Source organism: Egretta garzetta, unplaced genomic scaffold (genome assembly GCF_000687185.1).
Source record: "Egretta garzetta isolate BGI_Z169 unplaced genomic scaffold, ASM68718v1 scaffold810, whole genome shotgun sequence".
NCBI lineage: Eukaryota > Metazoa > Chordata > Aves > Pelecaniformes > Ardeidae > Egretta > Egretta garzetta.
This window is the reverse complement of record NW_009258315.1, coordinates 401,807-427,315: the sequence shown is the minus strand read 5'-3', so window position 1 is coordinate 427,315 and position 25,509 is coordinate 401,807. Positions and strand designations below refer to the sequence as shown.

General features: G+C 44.8%; 1 protein-coding gene across 6 annotated transcripts in view; it reads left to right on the top strand.

The window, feature by feature from the left end:
* Positions 1–5,394: 5,394 nt before the first annotated feature.
* Positions 5,395–25,509, top strand: part of TMEM131L (transmembrane 131 like) — an 87,361-nt gene continuing 67,246 nt past the window's right edge. For 3 of the 6 annotated variants that reach the window (XM_035894880.1, XM_035894871.1, XM_035894862.1), the window contains exons 1-2: positions 6,960–7,135; positions 8,849–8,892. In XM_035894880.1, the coding sequence (XP_035750773.1) occupies positions 6,998–7,135; positions 8,849–8,892 (182 nt within the window). In that variant the 5' untranslated portion in view covers positions 6,960–6,997. Of the gene's footprint in view, positions 5,449–6,475; positions 6,892–6,959; positions 7,136–8,848; positions 8,893–25,509 lie in introns of those variants that run through there. The other 3 variants (XM_035894884.1, XM_035894890.1, XM_009639354.2) reach the window with 3 other exon arrangements.

Below are 25,509 nucleotides of genomic sequence, written 5' to 3'. Positions count from 1 at the left end.
GTTTATTTTTTGAACAAAGGGGACAAGTGCTTTAAAATACCATTAGAAGGGCATGCGAGAGGCGTGCTGAACCCGCATGGCCAGCGTACGCTGTTGCTGGGCTCCATGCTGCGCTTCTGGTTTATGAATGTCGGAATTACCGGAGAGACCCATTGGGCACCGGAGCAGCTCCCGAAAACCAAAATGGACCCAGGCAGCAGCCGTAATCCTCCGGCATACAGCACTGCTAAGGAATACCAAGGCAGCACAGCCCCACTGCCCATTCATTTTCCGAACCTCACACCCACCGTTGGCTCTGGCAGCACCTTCTCCCAGGAGGCCGGCACGAGGCCCACCATGTCGGGGCGGTTTGGGCTGGGTTTTTCGCTCCCTTCTCTCGTCTCCCGCCCCTTCCCCCTTCGCTGCCTCACTGTTTTCTTCCCTCGCTGTTTTAATACCAAGGCAGCACAGCCCCACTGCCCATTCATTTTCCGAACCTCACACCCACCGTTGGCTCTGGCAGCACCTTCTCCCAGGAGGCCGGCACGAGGCCCACCATGTCGGGGCGGTTTGGGCTGGGTTTTTCGCTCCCTTCTCTCGTCTCCCGCCCCTTCCCCCTTCGCTGCCTCACTGTTTTCTTCCCTCGCTGTTTTAATGCTTTTTTTTTAAAAGAACCCCAAGAAGGGCGCGGCGGAGCGCCGGCTGGGTGAGAGGCCCGCCATCGAGCAGGTATGCAGAACCTTACCGAGTTTATTGGAAGTGAACCATCCAAAAAGCGCAAGAGGCGTACCTCATTCACGCCACAAGCCCTTGAGATCTTGAATGCCCACTTTGAGAAGAACACGCACCCCTCTGGGCAAGAAATGACAGAGATTGCAGAGAAACTGAACTATGACCGGGAAGTAGTTAGAGTTTGGTTCTGCAATAAGAGGCAAGCACTGAAGAACACAATTAAACGTTTGAAACAACATGAGCCTGCGACAGCAGTTCCTATGGAGCCTTTAACAGACTCTCTGGAAGAAAACTCCTAAAAACAAAACAAAACAAAACCACACACAAAAAAACCCGCAGCAACAGAAACGTAACCATTCGAACTCTGTGAAAATACCTGTTCATCACCCTTGTAAGTAAAAGACTGAGAAAACTACAAGAAGGACAGAACAGTTTATAAATGTCCGTGGGTTTTCCTATTTAAGAAACAAAACAAAAAAATACACAACACTTAGTGTGTGTGTGTGTCGTAGAATTAGTTCCCAAAAAAAAGAAAAAGCCAGTTTTTTTTAAATGGACTTAAAGTAAACCAAATAACTGCTTACTTTTTTTCTGTATATTATGAAAATGTGAACACATTTTAAGGAAAAACAAAACAAAAAAAAAAAAGAAAAAAAAAACTTTTATCTGTTTAAAAGAGAATTGAAGCCTGCCACCTGGAGGAGTATCCAGGTATCAAGTGCTGATTCACTATGAAAACTATTAACCAAAGTCAGAAACATGGCATTGCAAACTAGATTGTTAGTCTACTCTTTTATGAGTGTAAAATTGTGTTACAAATTTTTACATTTGTATTTTGCAAAGAGGAAAACAACAGGATTAATTTCTCTCATCCTTGTTCGCACCGCCTGCAGGTGTGTACAAACAGGTGTTAAAGCCATTCCATAGCAGTCACCTCCTTTTCTTTCCTTTCCTTTTCTTTTAGTCAACACTTTTTCAATCTCCACGTGTTTGGGTGCCAAAAATAATTTATTTTTATTGTGAGTTGCGGGGTTTGGTATTTCTCTTCTAAGGGTGGTTGTCTTGTTTTGCATTTCTTTTTTTTTTTTTTTTTTTTTTTTTTTTTGTTCCCCCCCCCCCCCCCGTAAATACTGGATGTGCATGTAGCGAACGTGCATGTATTTATACCTCAGACCTGCTCAGGTGAAGCCATTTTTCCCCTGAAATGACACATCACTTATGATGTCGTTCCTCTCATCCTGGCGCATTTTTGTTTTGTTTGGCCGCTTTTTGTTGAGTGGCAACGTGGTTTGTTACATTCTGTGTGGGGAGCGGAGCCAGTCCGGTGAAATACGTGGCCGGGCTGGTGAGCGAGGAGGGGGGCTGGAAGCGGTGGTCTGGAGTTTATGGCATTCGAGGCAGTCGTTTAACTCGCCCTGACAGACTCTGCCATATGTTGAGCTGGGCCTTCCTAGACTTCAAGGCACCAGGCTCGTAAATGGGAAGAAGCAGTCCTTAGGGACATCATCTTATGTGAGAGGGAAAAGAGAGTAATTTATTTTTCTTAAGCCATTATATCATTCTCTGTTTAGTGTTCAGCCGTTGGTGCCCCACATTAATGTAGGGGAAAAAACAGCAGAAGTGCTTTTTCTCTCCTTGGCTAGCTAACGATTGATGCTGCTTACCAGGGCCCAGTGTTTTGTATTGTGGTGTTATGGAAGTATCATCTATTGTGTATGCAAATGTTTTTAAAAAAATTCACATAAATTACGCTGTTCAGAATTTGCTCAGGGAAGCTGCAGTGTCTCTGTGCCCAGGGATGCTTAAGGAACTTGGCCTTTTGCTTGTGCAGTCTTTACCTTTTGAAGACATTAAGATGCATTAGATGTAGAACCGTGTAATGCAGTCGTTTATCGTTGCTCCTCATTGCAAAGCTGCGATTGAGCGATGATGACGTGATGTTTACTTCCTGAGGAGATTAGGTCCTCTTGGAAAACACTTTGTTCTTGAGCATCCTCATAAAAAGCTCTAGCGGGACTGAAGCAAAATCAGGCACGAATGGCCCTTGAACTTCACGTGGTGGAGCGTATGGTCCTGCCGAGTCCTTGCGGCAGCGAAAGGCAAAGCCGAGGCTGCTGCTCCTCTGCTGCTTCTGTAGGCGCTGCGTTAAGTACGCAGGAAAGAAAATAGGTCTTCTAGTTTCAGTTGCGACGGAGCGAGAAGTGAAAATCGCGATAGGCTCACTGAAATAAAAGGCAGACATTAAAAGCCAGATGAACCAGTCTCTGAGCGGTAGTGGTGCAGAGGCTGTTTTGCATGGCTTTCCTCTCTGAGCTTGGGGACCGCGGCACCATCTGACGCGTCGGTGACTGCTCGAGCTGAAGCAGAAAGGCCTTGGTTCCTCAAACAGGTTTTAAGACCGAAGCTTGGTTCCAGGCCTGACCCCAATGCCCGAATTTCTGTTCCCTTGTGGGCTTGGGCTTTACCCAGCACCTCTCGGGCTTGGGGTCTGTGGCCAAATTTGAAGCCACCTTTTCCAGTTGTCTGGGGGGGAGGAGGAAAGGAGACCTCCCTCTGTCCCTGTGGTTGCGGCGAGGGACCCTTCCAACACCGCTTCCATTGAGTGGTGGCACCGCTCTGCGATGGCTGCTCGTGGCTTTTCTCTGCGCGCCCAGGGAGTCGAGGGTTACCCACCCTGCTGCGATCCCCTGTGGCATCTGTGGCGTCCTGAAGGCAATTTGGCCTCATCACCCTGCTGGGTGACCATTCTGGGTTGGTGAGGGGGCATCAGCAGAGATGCCGGCATCAGCTCCGGAGATTTGGAAAAATGCTTCGTCTGTTAACATCTGACCGCCCTTTCTTTGTTAGAGGGGCACTTAAACTTGCAAGAGGCTTATTGCTTGTTGGCCTTCATGCTCCACTAAAAAAAATAATGGTCTGACTTACCAGTGCAAGGAGGTTGTCTGTGTTCTCCTCCTTGCAAGAAACTTTCTTAGTTAAAGCCTCCTGGAGGGTTGTTGCCCGGTGTTCGAGTGCCACAGCAGCGGTGATGCGATGGTGAGGGTCTAGTAAGAGGAAGACCTTCCTTGCTTTTAAATGCATAATAAACATTGTTTGATAGGGAATATCCAAAGGTTGCTTCATTCATGTGTTTAAAGATAGGTCTCGGGGAAGACTTTGGGAATGGGAAGTGTCCTGGTTCCTTAATCTGGTTCTTCCTGTTCCCTTTTGGAGGAGGGAGGGCAGGAGTGCAGCGCAGGAGAGCGAGGACTTCGCATGCAGCAGTGAAAAATCCAGGGAAGGAACCATGCATACTCCTTGCCCAAAACACCTCCCTCCTGTCTGCGTGTCGCAGGCTCTGAGCAGGGGTATTGATTAGGTTGCCCTCTGCCTGGCATTTTTGCCTATTTCTGGCGGGTTACAAATGCTGCCTGATGGATGCTTTTGCCTTTCTGTCGTGGCTTTGCACTGTTATCTTATTTTCCATGCATCATCAGCTGCCTGTGACAGAGCAGTTTTGAGCATTCCTTGCTGCCTGCAGAAATTGAGGGTGAAAGTTGGATGGGTCGGTAGCCCATTCAGCCATTGGGTTGCCCGCGCGTGCTTTTGTTCCGAGAACACACACTGAATAAAGACATCGCATTAAGAGGCGGCGGGGGAAAGCAAAGCATTTTGATATTTGTAGTTGCTTTTTAGGCCTCTCACAGCATTGCTTTGTCTACGTGAACTGCATGAATTTGCATGCTGGAGCGCAGCCACCCAGGGCCCCTGTGCCTCCACCCCGGTCGGTCGTTCTACCTTCTGTTTCCTCTTGCTTCCCTTTCATTGTTTGTGCTTCTCGCATGCCCCTTCCCAGCTTCCCTCTTTCTCACCTACTGCTCTTGCTCCGCAGCCGAGCCTGACGGGTGCCCGGAGCATTGCAGTCGGTGAGGCTGTGCGTGGGCTCGTGCGCCAGAGCTGAGGAGGAGCTGGCTGTCTCTAATATGCTGACAGTCTTCCACCGGTCTGCAGCTTCCTCCGGCATTTCAGTGTTTCTTCCTGGGTTCCCTTTTTGCTTTGAGACGAGCTGGGCTTCCCAGTCGGATGTGGTATCCGTATTCCCTTGCGCCCAGTTCCCCTTTCTTGATGAAGGTGCTGTGAAGCGTGGGGTAGCTGCAGAGCTCCTGCCTTGCTCTCCTCCTCCTCCTTGCCCTTGACCTCCTTTTTATAGCAAACATCCCTAGGGTGGGTGGCTGGATATTTGGTTTTGGTTTTCTTCCCATCGTTTGTCCTCAGTGTGGAAAAATGTAAAGTCTTGCCTGCCCTGATGGTTGGGAGATGCATGGAAAACCAGTGGGATTTTGACATGGAAAATCTCAAGTGCAAGAGGCTTGATTAGAGCAGTTGTGGTTTTTGTTCAGACTCCTTATAATTTTGTGGTTTTGCTTGTTTGTTTGTAACTTGTTAATACTTACTTAACTAAAATGCTTGGGAGAAAAGCTCCTTTGTGTAGGACTTGACACCCAAGCCCTTCACCATTAAAGGCTGAACAAGCTCCAACTATGAACAGCCATGTTGGAGCCCTTCAGTGCAAAGCTGAAAGGCAATTAGTTACTTTTTTTTTTTTTTTTTTTTTTTTTTTTTTGCTGGAGAGGAGAGGGAAGAACGCAAGGAAAAGCACAGTAAGGGTGTCAGGCTTGCTGTCTCCGCAGCCACCAGCGTATGAAAGGAGAAGCACAAATGCCATTTGTTCTTCATGGTGGACACCACTTAAAAGAGGTACCAGAGAGCCATAGTTGCGTGTTTCTACTGCTCTGGTGATTACCGTGAGCACCTGAAGGCAGGGGCCTCGGCAGGTTGGGCACCTGCGGAGCAGGGCATTCAGTGCTTTCCTTCCAGCCCTTTCGGTTTCAAGGGAGGAACTACTTCAAAATGAAATAATGAAGGTTAAGTTGTAGGTCTTATCATGATTGAAAATGACATCAAGTCATCAAGGGCAACATGTACCAAACGCTGCTTTTTTTTTTTTTTTTTTTGGTGGCGTTGCCATGTCTGTCTGATATGATGGGTTTTCTAGTGCTCCTGTGTGTTGCATGTAGGGAATGAGTGAGATGTTTCATTAGAGGAACGCCTTGTGTATGTTTCAGTTTGCTTGCAGATACGTAGGAGATTACAGTGGCTGCTTATTTCAGATCACTGTGATAATGTTCCAGGTGCTTGAATTTTGGAGAAAGATAAAGATACCACAATATTTACTGTATCACAGTCTGTTACAGACACTGGGCAAATACAGAGCTGCTGCCTGGGTTTTCACTTTAAAGGTTCTGCTCAGTTCTGAAAGATTATTTCAAAGTTTTTTTTTCTTATGTAGTAGCGACTCATCTTCAGTTCCTGTTCTTCAGTGCAGCTCAGAGGCTAATAAGGTTAATTATTCTGCTGGTTTCGAAAGCTGATGAAGACCTTGATCTTACATATGTATCGGGGAGATGTGGCACTGCACTATGTCATTAACAGAGGCGCATCCCATCAGCTATGCACACATTGAATGTACGGAGTCACCTATTTCAAAGCAGGGTTTGTCTGAAGGCACACAATTTGTGTGAAAGCCTGAGACAGACTTGGGGTGGGAGTTGTGTTCCTCTCTGGGCTGTTAAAAGGCTTTTCCAGCCTCCCAGCTGAGCTTCTGGATGGTGCTGATAGGACTTCGGTCTGGTTGGCCCTGCAGATTATGCAGAAGCTGTCAGCCCAGGCTCTCATGACTTGCGTGATATGGTGGGGTGCTTTCAGGGGCTTTCTAGCACAAGATAAGCAACTGCCCGTATTCAGGATGAGGTTAGGAGGAAGAGGATTTTTTTCCTGTCATGGATGGGCTGCTGGGACCTGCATTTTGGCATCAGGAGTCACTCCCTTCCTCCCACCATCCCCCTGTAGTACTTGTTTGGTTGTATGGTAGTTTGAGAAAGTCTGTGGGTTTTGTTGTTTTGGGGTTTTTTTGGTTTTTTTTAATCCTCAATGTGAGTATACATGGAGCCTGTGGCATACAGAGGAGAGAAGATAGGAGAAAGCTGGACATGGGGCTCTGTGTGCATGCTTAGAATTGAGGCTGATTTTTTTTTTAGATTTTTTTTTTTTCCTTGCACAATGGAGATTTTATGCTGTGGCTGCACTGTAGATTGGGAAGATTTTCTTCATCATTGCTTGAGGAAGAAGTGAAGAGAAGTGGTAAGATAGCTAGTGCTAAGTGTGAGCACTGTGTAATGATATGGTCCCAGGTTTCTGATCCCTGGCAGATGTTAAGCCATTTAAAGGAGGAGTTAAGCCATTTAAAATGAGGATAGCTTGCCAGACTGTTGTGGCAGAGAAGCTGTTTCTGGACGAGGTGGATGAGGAGTCCTCTAATTCTGCTTGGTGTATTGTATTGAGGTCCTGGAAGTACAAAAGGAGCTTGGAGAAGCTGGAAAACATGGTGGGTTTGTATTGTGCCTTACTGGTAGAGTCTAACAAGGCTTAGCTCAGTTGTGAGAGAAGGTGACCAGGTCTTCGTGAGGGCCAGATGCTAGGCCCTCTAGGCAGGTAGGTCAGTGCTGAAGAGTCGTGTGATGTGCTGCAGATCCTGGACAATTATCATGATGTCTCCAATGTCCCTTTAAGGGCAGGCATACAGAAAGATCGTCAAGTCCTCAAATTAACTTGTACTTCCCTGTCAGTCTTGTACAGATTTGGTTATGCTATGGTGAAGGCTGTGCTGCTTCTGTTAGATGAGCTGCTTGTAGCAAAAGATTGAAGTAGATGCAACTGCTAGCTTTTGGCAAGATCTGTAATAATATTAGCCATAAAGTCATCATTTTAGCCATAATAATTTTAATTATCAATAGTAACATTAACCATATTTGCTGCCTTAGCGTGGCTGTCATTTTTTTCCCCCTTCATGGGGCTCAGGTCTTCAGAAATCCTGCTGCCTGGCCTGTTCAGTAGATGAGTAGTGCTGCCTGGCCTGCTTAAGCATCTGATGCCTGTAGAAAGATGCTCGCTGTTTTTGTGGGTGATTTTTTTTTTTTTTTTTTCCCCAGTATGCATTGAAAATAGGAGCTAGGGTCAAAGCTGGTGACCTGGGGCCTGTTCCGTGATACACTTACATGTGAAATGTGTAGGAGGGGTGGTGGAAAGTGCACTCTTTTAATTTTAAAAGTGTGTGTTGGAGTGTTTTTTTTATCCCTACTTCTTCATTTTTAAGGTCTGTGTCTTGGAACCGGGAAAACTTACCAGCTGCTCCTGGCAGGATACTGTGACCTTTTCCTGAAAAACGTTAATCTCCCTAAAGTTGTCCCTGGTTTCATCAGTGCGGGTTGGGTGGCTGTAACACGCTCCATTTTGAGTTGTACCTAAAGCTTTCCTGGAGATCCCGGCTGGTTCAGAGCAGCTACCTGCTTGTTTTAAATGGATTTCCTGCAGGGAGCTCATTGAACCGATGCTTGAGTTCATTCCTGTAGACAGCTCAAAGTGGTTAGTTGTGAACTGTGAGCTGGCACAGTTTGTTAACTGTACGTCTCGAAAATTACTTTAGCCCAGCAGCTGAGCTAAGCTGTTGTGTTTAAAGCTTCTACTCTCTCCGATTTCTGTACGTGCTGCTGATCACTGATAAGATCTGGGTTTGGGATATCGCCGTCCCTGTTGGAATGTGGTACCTTGCCTTTGCTTTTGGCATTACCACGTACTCTGAATTTCAAGGCATTCTGCCTCCTGTTTTCTCAGGTACTGGCTAATGAAATTTACTGATGGGGGGCAGATAATTTGAAGCTGGAGGAAATAGTCTTCCTGTAGTTTGTCGACAGTTGATGGTTTTAGATTGAAATTATATGTGTGAGCAGAATTTTGCAGAGATGCATTTGTATAAATGGAAAATAAGCCTGTTCAGTCAGTATTTGGAAAAGAATATTGGAGTAGCCCTGTTAACTCACCATTTATCTTGGCAAAATGAGCTGCAACCTCAAATGGGAAGGCCATCATCCACCTTACTTGAATCGTAACGGAATTGCTGTAGGAATTTTAGATTTCTGAGTTTGTTTTGCAAGCCAGTCACATGAGAGTCCATCTTCGGCAAAGTTAAAAATGGTATATATGGCCAGTGCACCCTGTCACCGTTCTGAGATTCTTACATGGTATTTTCTCTGTTTGTCAGGCTGACTCAGAGGAGGATGTGGAAGAGCATCCACAAGAGCAAAGGTAAGCAAAGCTCAAATGAAAACAGGAGTATTGAAGCTTGTTTTGGTTTTTGCTTTAGGAAATACTGAAGTGTAATTGGGCAGACTACTAGCAATGATTTTTTTTTTCCTGCTGCATATTAAATAGATTTTCATTACTTGTGGCTTATGATTTTTCTCAACTAATGTTAATACTAATTTGTTAGCAAAACTAGAAAACCATGCGCAGTGTATGCAGGACTGAAATGCCCTCTCACATCTCTTTTATCCTTATTCTGTCTCTAAGCTGCATTTGTTTTTCGTTGCTTTTACACAGAAAACTGTGTTTATTAATTCTGCTTTATTGTATATTTTGTAATTAATTTCTTTAAACAAGAGGACAATTTTCCAAAATTTGCAAGCATAAGAAGTCTTGGAGTGTTAATGTGTACAAAGGTGGGGAGGGAGGTGAAGAAGATTTAAAGCCAAAAGCTTATTAATGTGTTGCTGTGGAACAATAAATATCCTGCCTTGTTTCTTGAAGTCAGATGAATAATAAAGCTCTGAAGAACTGTAGCCTCAACTCTGCTGTTTCTGTTAATATCAGGCCTCCTCTATTTTGAAGGGTTGGGTAAATAGCATCACAGATTATTTTTTAAATACACATTTTGTTTCCTCTGAGCGTCCAGTTTAAAATGCTTGGACATCTACCAGTGAAACACTTCCTTCCTTTGGTATGTGTTAATGTGGGTACAGCTTTCAGTGCCATGCCAGCCAGAAAGATTACAAGACTTAAAATAAACACTTGTAACACCACGGTGCTCTGACGGCTGCAGTTAGCCAGAAATGCTTTTCTCATTTATCTCCTGTCTTTGCCCTTAGCTTGGCTTTGAGAGCGAATAGATCTGATAAAACACAAGCCTTGCTGGGAGCTGGCAGAAGGGGTAAGCCTGGGGGTGGGAAGGGGGTGGTTACGGTGGGTCTGTCCTACACTGCAATATTTCTTCATGTGGCTTTTCCCCCTCTTTCTGCACCGTTGGGAACCTTCTTGTCCGAAACCAGCATCACATTAGGGCTCCTGTGCCTCATCTCCGTTGGAATGACAAAGATGGTATAACAACAGGATGGGAGAATTACTGCTGCCGCTGACAGCTTGTGCTTACCTACGTCCCCCAATTCCTACCTGAATACAGGATTTTTTTTTTTCCATCTCCCCTTGTGAAAAGAGGGGTAAATGCTGAAAGCTGGCATTTTCCCTGCACAAATGCAACTTTCTGATTTTCAGCTGGGGGCTCCTATGGTTTCGATGCAAAATATTCACTGTGTGCCTAAGCATGCTCTCCTTATTGAGAGGCAGTCAGAAGAGAGCAGTCTCAAATGCTGCGCTTGAGGTGGTTTCTGAGTTTTTTGTTAGTAGGCAGAGAGAATGTAGTTTAGGGGGGGAAAAAAAAAAGTCCCCACCTGCCTCTTCTCTGGAGGTGGATGGACAAACTGGCTACTATGGCAATAATAAAAATATTACTGAAAAGATAAATTGTTCTTAAGACTCAGATAGGACATAGGAAAAAGTGGTTTGACTATTTTTTTTTTTGTCATTCAGGTGCTTAAAGATTTTTCTAGTAATTACTCATTTCCAAAAATGAACTTGTTTTCTGAAAGTAAAGTTTATACGGTTCACTTTCATGCATGGAAACATCCTTCTGTTGTCATACTGAAATGCTTCAGGAAACTTGCCTAAACAGACACTGGTTTATGTGCATCTTTTAAACCGTTTTGGTTTGCTGGCATATGTAAACACACCCATCTGTGTGTGCTCTGAATACTGAAGGAATGTTGTAGTGGAGACTTCATGAAGAAGGCCTAGCAAAGGTATGTTAGAAAGACTAGAATTTATTAGTTTCTTTCCAGATTAACTTTCATTCCCTTGGCATATGTTACTATATGTGAAATCATGGGGATTTCCTTTTCCTGTAGCAGCAAAACCTGAGAGCTTGCAGCATCTCCATCTCATTGTCTGCCAGCGTGCCCTAGGGAAATCAGCTAAAGCTACTGGAATTTGATGTGAAGCCCCTAGAAGCAAAGCACCTTAAAGTAGCGGTATGAACAGAAGTTAATGGAGATAGAGAATTCAAAATTTTCCCGAGAGCTGAAGAAAGTAGAGAGAGTTCAGCATCTTGGGGCATAAAGGAGAAAGTCTCTTCCCAAAACATTGTTTTATTCAGTTTTTAATTCTAGGTTAATGGGCTCTCTTGAGAGCTTGCTAACCTACTTAAAAAAAAAAAAAAAAAAAAAAAAAAAAAGTAAAGTATTAACAGTCTGTTAACTGTCTTCCTGTGCATGTGCATCACAGGATCTTCCAGCTGGGGTGGGCTTCTTGGTTTGCTGTTGGTTTTGTGGCAGGTCCCCAAGGGGGATGGATGTTGTCTCATTATTCCTGCCTTACGTTTAGCTTTAACAAATACAGAAGCTTGCATGGAAGTAAAAAGACTTCAAAATAGCAATTTTTGTAAAGAGCTATTTCGGAGGTGAATGAGAAATGGTTGATTTGGAGGTTTGTGGGTTTGCAGTTGCCCTGAGTGAGAAAAAGGTAATTAGCAACTCCTTAATTTCCAGCCTATGCTTCCTGCCTTTCTGATTGCTTGGATGCTACCACAGGTTGCTTTCCGCTGTTCCGTGTCTTTCTGGATCAGACTCGAAATAAGAAATGCTGGACAGTAGATGCTTGAGTTGCTGGATGTACCGCTTCAGGCCACAGTCTTTGACAGAATTAAAGCCACATGTATTTGGACTAGCCTATTAAAAAAAGCTTCAAGTTCCCTTAAAAAAAACATTTCTTACATTTGAAAGCCAACAGTAAAAAGATGCCTTCCAGAACAACTTTGGTTCAGGAAGTTTTGTTAATGGTCTGAAGTTACGACAGGGCAGGTTTAGGCTGGACATTAGGAAAAATTTCTTCACAGAAAGTGTCAGGCTCTGGAATGGGCTGCCCAGGGAGGTGGTCGAGTCCCCATCCCTGGAGGTATTTAAAAGAAGGATAGATGAGGTGCTTAGGGGCATGGTGTAGTGGCGGGATGGCAGTGTAGGTTAGCGGTTGGACTTGATGATTTTAAAGGTCTTTTCCAACCTAGACAATTCTATGATTCTAAGAAAGTCAATGACAGGTGTTTACAGTTTGGGGTTTTGGGTTTTTTTTTTCCTTCATGCTGATAACTGTTCAGTTGCCACAGCTGGCAGTAGCAAATTTTGAAGATGTAGGTGCTCGTTTTTTTATTATGCTTTCGCTAAAGCAGCAGAATGAGTCAAATGTAGAAGTCTGGCACAGATAAAGGGACAATACTGTTAGGTGATGTGCACAAATGATGCTACCAACATTTTTAGCTTTCCATGCCAAGGAAGTAGACATGGGACTACCAAAAGAAGAAAAATAAATTCTCACATGTATGACATGCTTAATCCTTGGTTTTGAAGACTTCTAGAGAAAGGCCTTTGAGGATCCAGTTTCCCATCTGACATGTTAAAGAAAACAAAATTTGCACCCAAATAAACTGCTGACTCAAGATGTGGAGCATGTACTGTTAATGTGTGATGTGCATTAATAATCCACGAGAAAGGAAAGCCATACAATACTAAGATTATGGTATGTAATTAGCGAGTAAGAGAACATTTCCAGCCTTTATGTGTGACAGGATATATTTTGCTTTGAGTAGATAGGTATCAACTGCTAGGAAAATTGTAAGTGTGATGCAGTTGGCTCAGTCAAGCATTTCTGTTGAACCTTTGCCTTTGATCCCTGGGAGAGCGTTTGACCCCATGGACTGGAGCTGCTTGGGGCAGTAGATGGTATCAGCTCCCAACGGGTTCTTGCTGGGATGATAGTGCAGCCCCAGGAGTGACAGCCAGTGCCTGGCACTTTGACCTCGCCTGATTGCCAGGTGGGATTACTCCTAATCCTGTGATTTTTTTGCTGTCTGTTAAATAGTGCTCCAGACATGGAAGAGAAATTGGAAGGTGAAGGTAGCAAGGGAGTACCGTACTAGTTGCCTGAGAGACAACCAAGCAGTTAAGGTGCACAGACTGCAAAATTACTTGGAGGTTTAGTGGATACTTAAGAGATGTAGTTATAACGTTTGCTTCAGGAAAAATCCAGAGTGGCCGGGGAGAATGAGCCTGCTTGACATTGCAAGGTTGTATGTGGCAATTGCTCACCGGCCACAACTTCATCTCATCTCCAGCCAAGAGGCACAGGTGAGTCTGGTGCAGTAGATGGACTGTTAAAGACACTTCGGAGGTGACTCATCCTTCAAGAAAGGCTGTGGTCTTAGTGCCAGAACTTCTGACAGTTCAATTCTTGGAAAGTAATGGCATGGGACTGGTGGTACACCTGGGTACCAGATAACTAGCTTGGGAAAAGAAAGATTGAAAAGTAGGTTAGGATCAGCTGGAATTTTTTTTTTTCCTTCTGCTTGCTGAAAAGAGTAAAAATTGGTTTTGTGACAGAAGAAATGTCCAAATACTGAAAAAACATTGTTTTATGTTGTTTATTTTTTAAATATTTCTACTGAAGTCAAACTGAGTATCCATTGAGAAGGTGTTTCAAAATGAAAGGCCAAAAAGAGTTTTGAGAGTGTCAGTGAGTGCTTAAACTGTTTGAAAGGAACCATCCTAAAACATCATTTTCAAGCAAAGCTTATATTGAGCGCCACTAATCATTTAGATTGTCATTAAACTTACACCCCAAAAGCATTTGAAAAATTACATGAAGACTTTTCCTAGTATATATGCTTGGTCCTAACTTGTAATAGCAAAAGTTGCTTTTTATTACGTTTTTACTAGTTTTAAAAATTTTTTTACAAAAGAAGCAGAAATCTGTGTGTCTATTAAAAAAGAAAAAAGCTGCATTTCTTGGGAAAAAGCTTTTTAGTCACCATTAATGCACTTGCATAAAGTAACACATTTCTACGGTGTGCACAGAATGGGTGTTTTTACTTGCGCCAAAAACTGCTTTGATATTGGTTAACTTTGGTTTATAATTGATAAGTCACTGCTGTTGTATCCTACTTACAGTTTTACCAAGTCACCAAAGGACTACTAATTTTAAGTTTTACTGGACGCCTACTTCATATAATCCTTCGAAGTAAAGGACCTTATCAACACGTACAAATATCTTAAGGGCGGAAGTCACGAGGATGGAAGCAGTCTGTTTGCAGTGGTGTCCAGCGACAGGACTAGGGGCAGTGGGTGCAAACTGAAACATAAGAGGTTTCAGTTGAATATGAGGAAAAACTTCTTTACTCTAAGGGTGACAGAGCACTGGAACAGGCTGCCCATGGAGGTTGTGGAGTCTCCTTCTCTGGAGATATTCAAAGCCCGCCTGGACGGAGTACTGTGTAGTATGCTCTAGGAGAGCCTGCTTTAGCAGGGGGGTTGGACTAGATGATCTCCCAAGGTCCCTTCCAACGCCTCCGATTCTGTGATTGGAAATGAGATGCACGCACCTACCTGTTACACTTGGGTGAAAAGCCCTAAGGAAACGCCTGTAGGGAACACAGAGGATAATGTGAAGCTCGAACACAAAAAGCTTAGTGAAGAAAATTGCTAGAAGGTCAACAAAGTTGGGGGATCTCTTGCAGATGAAGGAACAGTTTTGGAAGGAACTATCGGTGTTACTCTTCCTCTCCTTCCTTACACTTCTGCCAGGCGCAGCCAGGGTGGCAGGCTGAACTCTTGCTGCTTTAATCTTTTATCTCTGTTTTATGTGTTGTAATTCATTCACTGATGAACTTTGCCTTGCTGAACTTTGTATTAAATTCTGTTTAGGGGCAGCTGTGCCCTTGTGTGCATCGCTGCTTCCAAAATACGGGTCTTTTTGCAAAATCATGTTGCCTGTCGGCTGATACAGGGAGTAAAAAAAAAAACCCTCATTTTCCTGAGACATTGCATGCCAGTGCTGTGTGCTAGCAAATGAGTCAGCTATCCATTTATTTATTTGTTTCTAAGTTGCTTTCAGACATTTCTGAAGTGAGAGCAGCCGCCTAGGCCAGCTGCACTGCGTTTCACACCAGCCTGAGGAGCTAAGGCTATGACTTTCTAGGATCTGGAGTTAATGGCAAACAAGACAGTCCTGCTCTGTTTTGCAAAGAGCTGTCAAACTTCTATCCTCGGCGTAGGTCCTAAATGACCTTAGCTGAAATATTTTAAAGGTGATATGTGGCCAGTTTTAACTACTTTTTGATATCCTGTTGCAATCCCGCTCATCGTCAAAAGTCTTGTCTGCTTGCGTTGAAAAAAACCCTGCTGGTATGTAGGTATTTCCCTCGCGGTCATGAGTCCTCTTGGGCTGGAGGATGCCTGTGGTCAGGTCAGTGACTGTTTGACCTGCGCGTTGGCTTGTACGCTGACCTAAAATGGACCTTCTCACCTATGGGTGACAATCTGCCTTTGAGAAATGAAGGCAATCTTGGTGTGGTAATTGAGAATTGGCGCTTCTACTTTCATATGGCTCATGCCGCCTTGAAAAGCCACAGGGGCTGTCTTTACCCCAGTTTCTATACTGGTGAAAATAGCAGGCAGTGACAGCCTCCCCCCGGCTGGGGCTGTGAGGTTATTGTTTGCATGGGGATTAGTGTACGTGAAGAAGCTGTGTTTGTGGATATGTGCTACTGGAGTAAACTTTCTCACACGTAATGACCTGACAAATTAAACTCTTCTTTACAGTTTGGTGTCCTGTACCTATCTTTGCTTCTGTTAATAATTTCTTCACTTTCTTTTCCCGTTTTCTGTCTCTTCTGCAGATCTCTTGTGTACCTTTTGGTGGCATCTCTTCTTTCTTTTTAGTTTCTGTCCAGGCCATGCCTGAAATGGTGCTGTCCCCTGCCTTGTGCAGCCTTACAAGCTGTGTCAGAAAACTCCTCTGGATTTAAAGCACTTCTCGTTTACCTGTGGTCATTCTCTGGTGGGTTTCCCTCTTGCTTTCTGTGGCAGCGTCAGCTGAAAAAATGCGTGCATGGAACTGCTCCCTTGGTCTTTTCCTCCCGCTGTGCCGGATGGGTGCCAGAGCTGACACCGGAGCCGTGTGTGGCAATGTGGCTCACCTGGCAAATTGGCTCCTCCCAAGCTGCTGCCCATCTTTTGGTGCAGCTCTGGTCTGGACCTCCCGTCATCTTTCTTCTCTTTCCTTGGTCCTTCTGTCCCCTCTCTTCTTCCCCTGCCTTTTGGCCGGCTCTTGGGGTGGGTGGTTGCGTGGTGGTACTGGTGCCAAGGCTGACTCTGCTCCCTTATCTACTGTGGTGCAGGAGGAGCTGGGGAGGAGCCCAGCCAAATCTGCTGCTCTGCTCACTGTTGATGAGACGGCTGAGCAGGTTAGTCCCCCAAAAGCGTGGGGCTGAGAGGGAGACCATCTTGTCATATGTTGGGAGTAATGCCTTATCAAATCAGTGGCTATTGGGTAGGAGGAGGATTAGAGCATTTGCATCGGCGCAAGGGGATAGCCTTGGAGGCAGCTGATAGGTTTTGGGTGGGTAGTGTGGCAAATCGCATGGGTGTGCCGCTGTATGGTAAGTTGAAGGCAAGTGCACACACATGTACGTAATTTGTTGTGCGCGTTAGTTTTTTTTCAGGCTGTCAGTAAACTCCTGTAGCCTATGCTTTGGGACAGAGTCCACCCAGAATGCACGGCCTTTAGAGTTAGGACAATCCCGATTTGAGCAGGTGGGACAAGGGCACACGGTGTCTTATTTCCCATTCTGTGTTTGTTTCGGTACTGGCTGCAAATCTGTGCGGGAGCAGCGGCAGATCCCGTGGTGGCACAGGCTGTTGGTATAGTCGCTCAGCAAACACCCGGGGAGAGTCAGCTCGTAGTGCCAGGCAGCCCTGCGCCACGAGCCCTCTGCAAGTCTGCTCTGGAACATGGCATTTTTCTTGTTAAGCTTAACCTGCCTTGTTTTGAAAAAGGGGATGTTAGGACACATTTTGTATGTTTAGAGAAGAGGGGGGAAAAAAAAAAAAAAAAAAAAAAAAAAAAAAAAAAAAAAAAAAAAAAAAAAAAAGAAAAGCAAAAGCAAACAGCTGCTGTGGCATGTTGATCCTTGTCCTAATCACTGTAAACTTAGCGTCCCCTTAGCCCATACGTGCTGCTTCTATAATATGAGTAGTTCAGAACAGGAATTCTCTTCTTGTGCTTCTACTTTTACATTTTAATACACTAATAACGAGTTTCAGATGTATGTTAATCTCAGGCTAATCCTTCTGATTTGTGGGCAGTAGGCCACAAAATACTTAGCTTTATATCTATAATTTATTATTAATACATTATTTTTACTTCCCTTATAGCTGTTTCTTAGCTGCCCTTAAGAGGTCTTAATTTGCAGTAATCTTAATTTTGCCATTATACAGTTAAACAACAGACATTTGGAATACTAGAACGATGTCAGCAATCTGAAAGTTGACACCCTGGATGCATTTAGCTCCATAGTTTTTCTGCTGTTGCAGATTGGCAAATGGTGACAAAATAGAAAAAGCCAAAGTAACAGCTTGCTCCCTTTCAGGAATTTGCAGACAGTCTACTTCATCACCAACCCCAGCACGCTGGCTTGATTTTTATAAGCTGAGCATAAAGGTACCTGAAATCTATCTGATGTGGTGTAATAAAGTGTTACAGGCAATGCTGTTACCTGCCTCTAACCTTCCTAGAGACTCAAAGGTAACACAAAGTGAGCTTACAGTGCCTCACGTATTTTTGTTTGACTAGGAAATGTGCTCTGGGAAAGCTACGCTCCTGCCCTGGCAGTGGCTCCGAGTGCATGACTTGTAGGCAAGTAGGTGAAGGAGCCTTTTCAGAAATATTGGCATTTGCCATAGTAACCTAAGTAAAAACATGGACAGGGAAACAGAGCAAATAGCTCATCTGTAGCCCTTTCAGTTCAGTCTTGGTTATAAATTCAAGCTGAAGTTTTAAAAAATATCTTGGTTACATTGTCTTAAACATAATTTTTATCCACTTTCTTCAGTAGCTGCTTTAGGAAGAGACTTTCTTTGTGGTGGTTATTGCAGAATGACCAACCCCCCTCTTCATCAGGGCAAAATAGTCCTGTTCACTTCAGGGGGAAGAAAAGTATATCAAATATTATACTTGCATGTGACGGCAGTGTGTATTAACTCTTGCAGAGTTCTGAGTACTCACTGCAAATATTTGTTTTATATTTGTAGAAGAGTTTGCTTTAATCAAATAAGCTAATTGCCTAGGAGAAACACGTGGTCAGTATGAATACTTTAGGTGTCTGCTTGTCCTCTCAGGCGTCCACCACTCTATGTTACGTCCAAGCTGCCTCTTGAGATGAGGAAGATAGAGGGCAAAACTGGCCGTGCTAATAGTCACCTTATCTGCCTCCCAACCTCCTGCCCCCAAAGTGGTGTACAAGTAAAGCTGTATTTCTTGTGTGTTTGTCTTTGTAACTTTTAGAAAGTGCAGTGGAAATATAATTAGACATGGGCAACTCAGGGTATTTTTTTTTGTGTGTGTGTACAAAACAGACCTTGCTTTCTGTAGAACAAATAGACTTTGTATAAATTTTAAACACAGGAATTCCTCAATCAAAACCAGTCGTCATGAAGAATTTTTTTTGCTTATAATTATGAGGAAAAGGAGAGAGAAGGGAAAATGTTTTCCAAGAGGAGGGTGAGAAGTAGCCCTGTGTTCTTGTTTTGGGTGAAGTACTCGTCTTCTCATAGCCTCTTGTCTGCTCCAAGGCACTGTTGCAGTACCCGGTGAGCTGTAGTCAGTGGTTTACCATTGCACCCACCTGGATACCAGAACTCCACGGATGTCAAAATTAAGAAATTTGAAGTACAAAATAATGCTTTTTGTTACCGCCTGATAAAAGCCAACTTCGACTTCAAAATTTCATGAAGGGTACATGGCGAAGCTGTGAGGACTTGGAAGTGAAAAGGAGAAAGTGAGGATGGTGTATCGTGTTTGATGCTGTTGAAAGCACGGGCTGTGTTGTCTCTGGTTCACGGTTTTGTCGTGTTTCAGTTAGAAGTTGGGCTTTTAGAGCAAGAAAAAGTTTTGTTAAAATGTTTGTTCACAGCTGTGTGTTCTTTAAGGAAACATGAGAAATGTGGAAGACAACTCACTGGGGTATTTTTTAAGCCTAGAAACTGTTCTTTCAGACGATGGGATGGTGACACTTGCAGTAATGTAGCTGAGCTTGCATTATAAAAGACGACCTCGGTTCCTTTGCGGTCCTGAGATTTGAAACTGGTCTGGCCTTCAGAGACACTTGTATATCAATAGGATGATAATTTGACACACTTCAAAATGCCTGGGAAGACTTTCAGGAACTTGGATGAAATATATGAAGAAGAAAAAGTGACCTTAAGTCAAAATTGTTCTGACATACATTCTCACTATTTCTTTTGCTTATATAAATCATTACATATTGCTCTCCAAATTTTTGAAATTGCTGTTTATGGTTTTAATGTTTTTCTCTGTGACCTGGTTATTTTCTTTGAGAGACTGAAGCATAATTCCCTTGTCACATATCTCTGCACCTCTGTCTCAAAGAAAAAGTTAACTTTGAATTAAATAGGCAGCCTCAGCTTTACAAAGTAGATAGAGATAAATGACCAGTTAGTAATCTGCCTATCTTTTAGTTTCTGCTAATATCTGCCTTGTTGGTAGCACATACATATTTATCTCCTGAGTGGGAATTTCCCAGCTTTTTTTAATCGTGTGAATGCTGATATCTGATCTAGTGGAAAGTTAATAATCTCTCATTTTACTCTTCTTTGTTCTCTGTGCCCCTGAATGCTGCTGTGTTCTTACAGCCCTGTTTCCCCTCCTGATTTACTGGAGGCTTCTCCTAGTCACCCGTGTGGTGGTTACTTGTTAGAAAAGCTTCTGAGGGTCCTAAGAGAGGGTCCCAAATGGGGTGGTTGTACAGTATCTCAGACTTGCAGAAGCTCTAGAGACTGGCTTTGAGTCACTGCAAGTGTTGCCATCAAATCCTGAACGCTTTTTTCAGAGCTGACAGTGTTTGGCAAGCAGTGTATCCAAATGTTAATGGTTTTTTTTTTTTTGAAGTTGGTTGGCATACTGAGGTCTTGACCTTTACTGTGAGTCTGCTTCAATTAATTCTGTGATTTCTGGTTATCAAAATTAAACAAACAAACAAAAAAAAAGGCCACCTGGCATCTTGCTTCCTGCTAGTGCCCTTCTCCCTGTGAGCACTCCTGAAGGGTTCCTCCATGTGCAGCGTGTGGGTTTGGTGGGGTCTGGCAACTCTTTGCAGTCCTTCAGCTGTCGGTATTTGTTTCCTATGCAATATGAATACATGTGTATGTGCTTGAATGCCATCTCCCGGCATTTGTCCCAACGCTGCCGTCGGGAATACACTTGGAACAAAGAAGGACTTTGGAGACTTTTTTGACTCTGAGCCAGCAGTCTCGGTGTGATGTGTTTAGCACCACAGAGAGAAAAAACAGATGCATGCTGCTTTTTGTATTATTTGTGAGGAGGATCCTTTGTATGGTTTCCAAGCTCTTGAGGTTCCTGTATATTGTGCTGCCTTTTAACTCCCATCGCTCTAAGTGCGCTCGGATGAGCGGTGCGGTTTCCACAAGCAATTGAAAATGCACATGTGCCAGTTTTTTTAAGGCTCTCGGACCTCCTTGCTGCTTTGTGTCAGAGTGCCAAAGCGAAGTACACCATGTTCTCAAGGCTTTTCTTGGTGGGAATATGTAAAAGCTGTTAATTACTCATCTGTTACAGGCTGGGGTTTTATACAGGTGGGGTCTATGGGTACCTTTCACTGGGTTTGAAACCCACCTTCAGGTACATTGCAGTGTTAGCAGTGTCCTTGCACAACAGAGCTGAGCCCTGAAGGAGCTGTAGAATAAAAAGGAAGACTGCTTGAATATTACTGAATTATCTGACAATACAGTATTTTTATTTTCTTTGAGGACAAATTGCAGTGATTCGTTAAAAACAAGTTGGTTATGTTTGGTAGAAAATAAAAGCTGTAATTTTAAAGTAATTACACTTCTGTGACTGCTGCTACTGAGGCACTGCTTAGAGTACAGAGACGTACATTGCATGAAATTTCAGAGTTGTGGATACTAGATGACTCCCTGAAAGATCTGGTTGCCTTTGGAGTTAGCGCAGAAATTACTGTATGAAGTTGTTTGCTCTCTACTTGAAAAGTAGAACAGCCTAACAAGGATTATTATAAGCATCTGAAATAGAACAGGTTTGTGTTTTTACCTTAGGACTCTACCAAAGTTACTGGCAAGCGACTGTCATCACCTGCAGGGCTGGAAACCCAAGTTTTCGGTGCCCTCTGGGCATCGGGCACCAGCTCCTAGCAGAAGTAGTGCTGTAGCAGGTCAACTCCTGCACTGCGCACTGGCTGCAGATCCTGAGCGTTTTGGAGTAGTGATGCTATAAGTATTAACAAGTATGGCCCAGCGTCATGGTTGCACTGGTGTCTTGATATTAAACCTCTGGGTGGAGAGGCAGTGGGATTTGCTGTGGGATGTGGGAGGAGGAGGGGTGGTTTTCTTTCCCCTCATGAAGTGCTCACTGGCTGGCTGGGTACCCAGAGATGTTCGTCTTGCAACAAACTACACTGCAAGGTTGCACCAAGTGCTGCCTTTTCCCCTTTTCATCCCCTCTGGGAGCGTCGGACATTTGTCCCAGCACAGCTCTCTCTGGAGAGGCTGCTGTGAACCCCGTGGATGCGGCAGCTCGGTCCCGCTCCTTGGTGAGGAGCCAGGGCCCAAGGGGCTGTGCATCTGAGGAGGAGGAGGTGGCAGCAAGGTAGCGGCTAAGTGGGAAAACCAGTAGTGTTACTGAGGCCATTGGACTATTTTGCAGTGGTGTTATCCCGTATTTACAGCATCATGCAGTATCCCATATGCTTACATTGCCCGTCTGTTGCTTGAAAGCAGGTCAAAATACCATACTACCATCGTATGGTGGTAGTCAGCTTGCACCAATCGTGATAACAAAATGTAATTCAAAGCAATGGAAGAGCCTTAAGGACAGCAGCCGCGCAAGGTTCACCTGCCCTCTTGGAGCTGGCACTTGGTGACAGGCAGGACCCATCCCCACCTGGTCTTGTCTTGTCTGTGGGGAAGCTCCCTTCCCTGGCCAGTGGTGGAGGAGTGATTTGGGGACAGAGCTTGGAAGGTTGGTCACCTCCAGCTCCTGCAGTGAGAGAGGAGGGTTTTGCCAGAGGACGGTCAAGAAGTTTAGTTTAGCTGCTCTGAATTGCCCTCAGGAGCAGCCTGTTTTGCCCAGTCCTTCAGGGGGAGGGGGAGTGACGGGTTTCCTAATTTTGGAGCCCACTGTGAGGGAGTGCTTGTGTCCCCCTGAGCTCTCCTGCCTCCGCTCCTTCCCCTGTCACATGCAGCTTCCCCTTGCTGCGGAGGGCAAGGCGGCAGGTGAAGTTGCAGAAAATTTTTCATACCCCCAGCGTTTCTGACTTGCACGACGAGCCTGGCCTGCCCTCTCTGCTCAGGTTTTCATGCAAGTTCAGAGACTTGAGACGCCCGGCCTTGGTCTATGTTGTCCTGGGGCAGAGGCTGTGGCTGGCAGCCTGCACCTTGGGTGCTGCAGGACTTTCTGCTGCAGAAGCAAAGGTCACCCATGCAACTACCAGAGCTTTCTCGGTGAGCGGTGCAAGCCTGGGAGAGCTGCTTCACATGCCTCCTGTCTGCTTCGGTGCACAGGGCGCTCGTCTTCAGCCTGCTGCCTCTTACTGAAGCTCAGAGCAGTGTGTTGGTTGAGGTAAAACCCTACCGAAACAGGACGCTTGCTGCTATCCACGCATGGTCGCCCGGCTGGGGAGAGAGAGGCTGGGCAGCTGGGGAGACATCTTGCCTAGCGTGGTGCCGGAAATCACTCTGCTGCGATGCTGAACCTGTCTGGGCTAGAATTTGGCAGCGGAGGAAGGACAGGGTGTAATTGCCAGAGAGGCAGGTGGGCAAGTATGGTAACAAGAGAAAAAATGACTCAAGACTGTGGAGAGACCAAAAAAAAGGGGGGGGGAGGAAGTGCCCCTGAAAAAAAAAAAAAAAAAAAGCAAAGGAAACAAAGATGCTGGTAGGAAGGGAAAAATGAAAGCTTGCTTATTTCAAGTGATAGGCAAAACTGATAAGGGACAAGAGCAGATTGCAATCTAACGATGAAAGGAAGGATACACAATAGCAAAAGGGAAGTGAAATGAGCGAAAGGAGAGAGTGACTGATTCATAACTGCTTGCACCTTGTTTAACCACCACCTCTGTTTATGTAAAATGATTTTAAGGGTCCGTGCAAAGTGGAATCAAGTCTCCCCACTCTGGCTGGCAAAAGTGTGCTACAGTAGTGCTGCGTGCTCATTTAATGTCAGCTATTACACAGGGTGCAAAGCAGTCAGCAAGTTTAGACCTCACTAGGCTAGACATTAGGAAAAACTTCTTCACCGAAAGGGTTGTCAGGCTCTGGAATGGGCTGCCCAGGGAGGTGGTAGAGTCCTCATCCCTGGAGGTATTTAAAAGAAGGATAGATGAGGTGCTTAGGGACATGGTTGAGTGGTGGAATGGCAGGGTTAGGCTAAAGGTTGGACTCGATGATCTCAAAGGTCTTTTCCAACCAAAGTGATTCTATGATTCTGTGTAGGTCACCTCTCACATTTTGCCTACATATATATTTTTTTTGTGCTGAATTACATTGTCCTATCAACCGAAGTTGTGGGTTGGCATTTTGAAATCAAGATCTCTGCAATAAACCCATCAATAAATGTACAAACAGTGAAGACCTGGACACGGAGATGATGAGTATGTTCACTGTATATAAGCATAAATCATGTGATTCTTGTTTTTTGGTTTTGGTTTTTTTTTTTTTTTTAAATGAGACTGGAACAACAAGGAGCACTGCACTACCCTCGGGAAGTCAGCAGCTACGTAATTATTGTAGAATAAGTTCTGCAGTTCCTTATCATTCTGTGGGTTTAACATGCCTGCTTAGTTTTTGTGCCTGCCCGCTAGTGCTGTGCGCCATGTGCATCGCTGGTTTGTGTCTAAATCTTGATTCCTGGCAACTGGAGGAGGGTAAGGAGTTGAAGGGCCTGTACTTGACCGACTCCTTGACCCGTGCTTTATGTGCTTTGTTGCTATTAACTGCCTTTCTTCAATAGCTATTGTCTGATTTCTGTCTTGGTGTGTTCTGTCTTTCATTCGAGTCCTTTGCCGCAAGCCTGCTGCCTACAACCCACGAGGTGCCTGCTGCCTGCTTAGGTATTTCTGTGGCCTGTTGCTGACCCAGTTTCTGCAGCATTTAAACTGCCCTTTTGAAAAGAGGGCATTTCTGGCCTTTGTGAGCCTTCCCAGTGTTGCTGGGATAATGTGGCTGATCCCGCAGATGCGGGTAGGCACTTTAAAACAAACACACACCCCTGCCTCGGTCCCCGTGCTTTCAGGCTTGCTTGGAATTTTTAATTTTTTTTTTCTCTCCTTGTAAATAAATACAATTGTTAACGCCTTCTGGTCATCGAAGCGGTGGGCTGCGTTTTGGTGGATGGTTTGTTCCTGGAATAATTACGGAGATGTCTGCTGTGCAGGGAGGGGAGGGCAGTGCGCAGCCATGAAGAGCGTACGCTTCCAGATTTTAAGATAAAGACCTTCACTTTTGTTCCCAAACTGAGGAAGCTCATTTGGGACTTGGAGGATGGCAAGCTGCCCCATGGCTGTTGTGGCTTTGTCGCGAGGTCTGGCTTAGAGGTTAGGTCCTTCTGGGTGTGAGCACTGGGTTGGGGGTGATGACGCTTGGCTTGAACACTTGCACCTTTTTTTTTTTTTTTTTTTTTTTTTTAATTTTCCCTCTCTCTGCTGAAATTTTACAGGCTGTGGAACAGTAAGATGAGGTGTTGGAAACGTGATCTTGCGGTAGCTGGAAATCCATGTGTTACCTACTGCTTGCCATGGCTTGGGGCAGCACCTCAGGCTTCCTTATTCCCTCTTTTTGCCATACTCCTGCCAAAAGCCATGTCTTCCATTTTGAAACAACCAGGGATCTGCCTTACAAAGCCTCGTTTCTCCTTTTTTAGTGTAAAATACTGCGGTGGAGTGATGCAAGGAAGCCTGCTGGGAGGCTGAATGCACTTGCCAAGCTTGCTTTCATGGGCTTAGGCCACACCTGGGTCCGTACTTTCGAATGCGCCCGTGAGGAGGTGCTTGCTACCTTGCAGAGGGAGGAGCGGCGAGGGACGTACGGCCAAGCTCGGTTAAATACACCTTTGGGCTGCAGAGAGATCTGTGGCCCGTCAAAGGAGCTTTTCCTCACGCGGGCAGCTTGAGATCCTCCCTGTCAAATAGGTTAATGTGCGGAGCGTGCCGCAGTGGAAGCCGGCCTCTGGCTTGAGGCTTGTTAAGAAACGAATGATAGCATTGCTGATTCTTTGCCCTTAGTTTCACGGGTGAAAATTTCAAGTTGGTGAACTCCAATTAGCTGCTTAGCTTTTGAAAGTAAAGGAGGAAATGCAAGAACCTAGGGGAGGTGGAGTCTTAATATAGTGCTTGATTGCAAGTACTTTTTTTAAACTGATACAAAATAATCAAAAGCCGACTTCCTGCTATTTTTTTTCAGCTTGTTTTTCTCTTCTTCCTTCCCCCACCAGCTATCC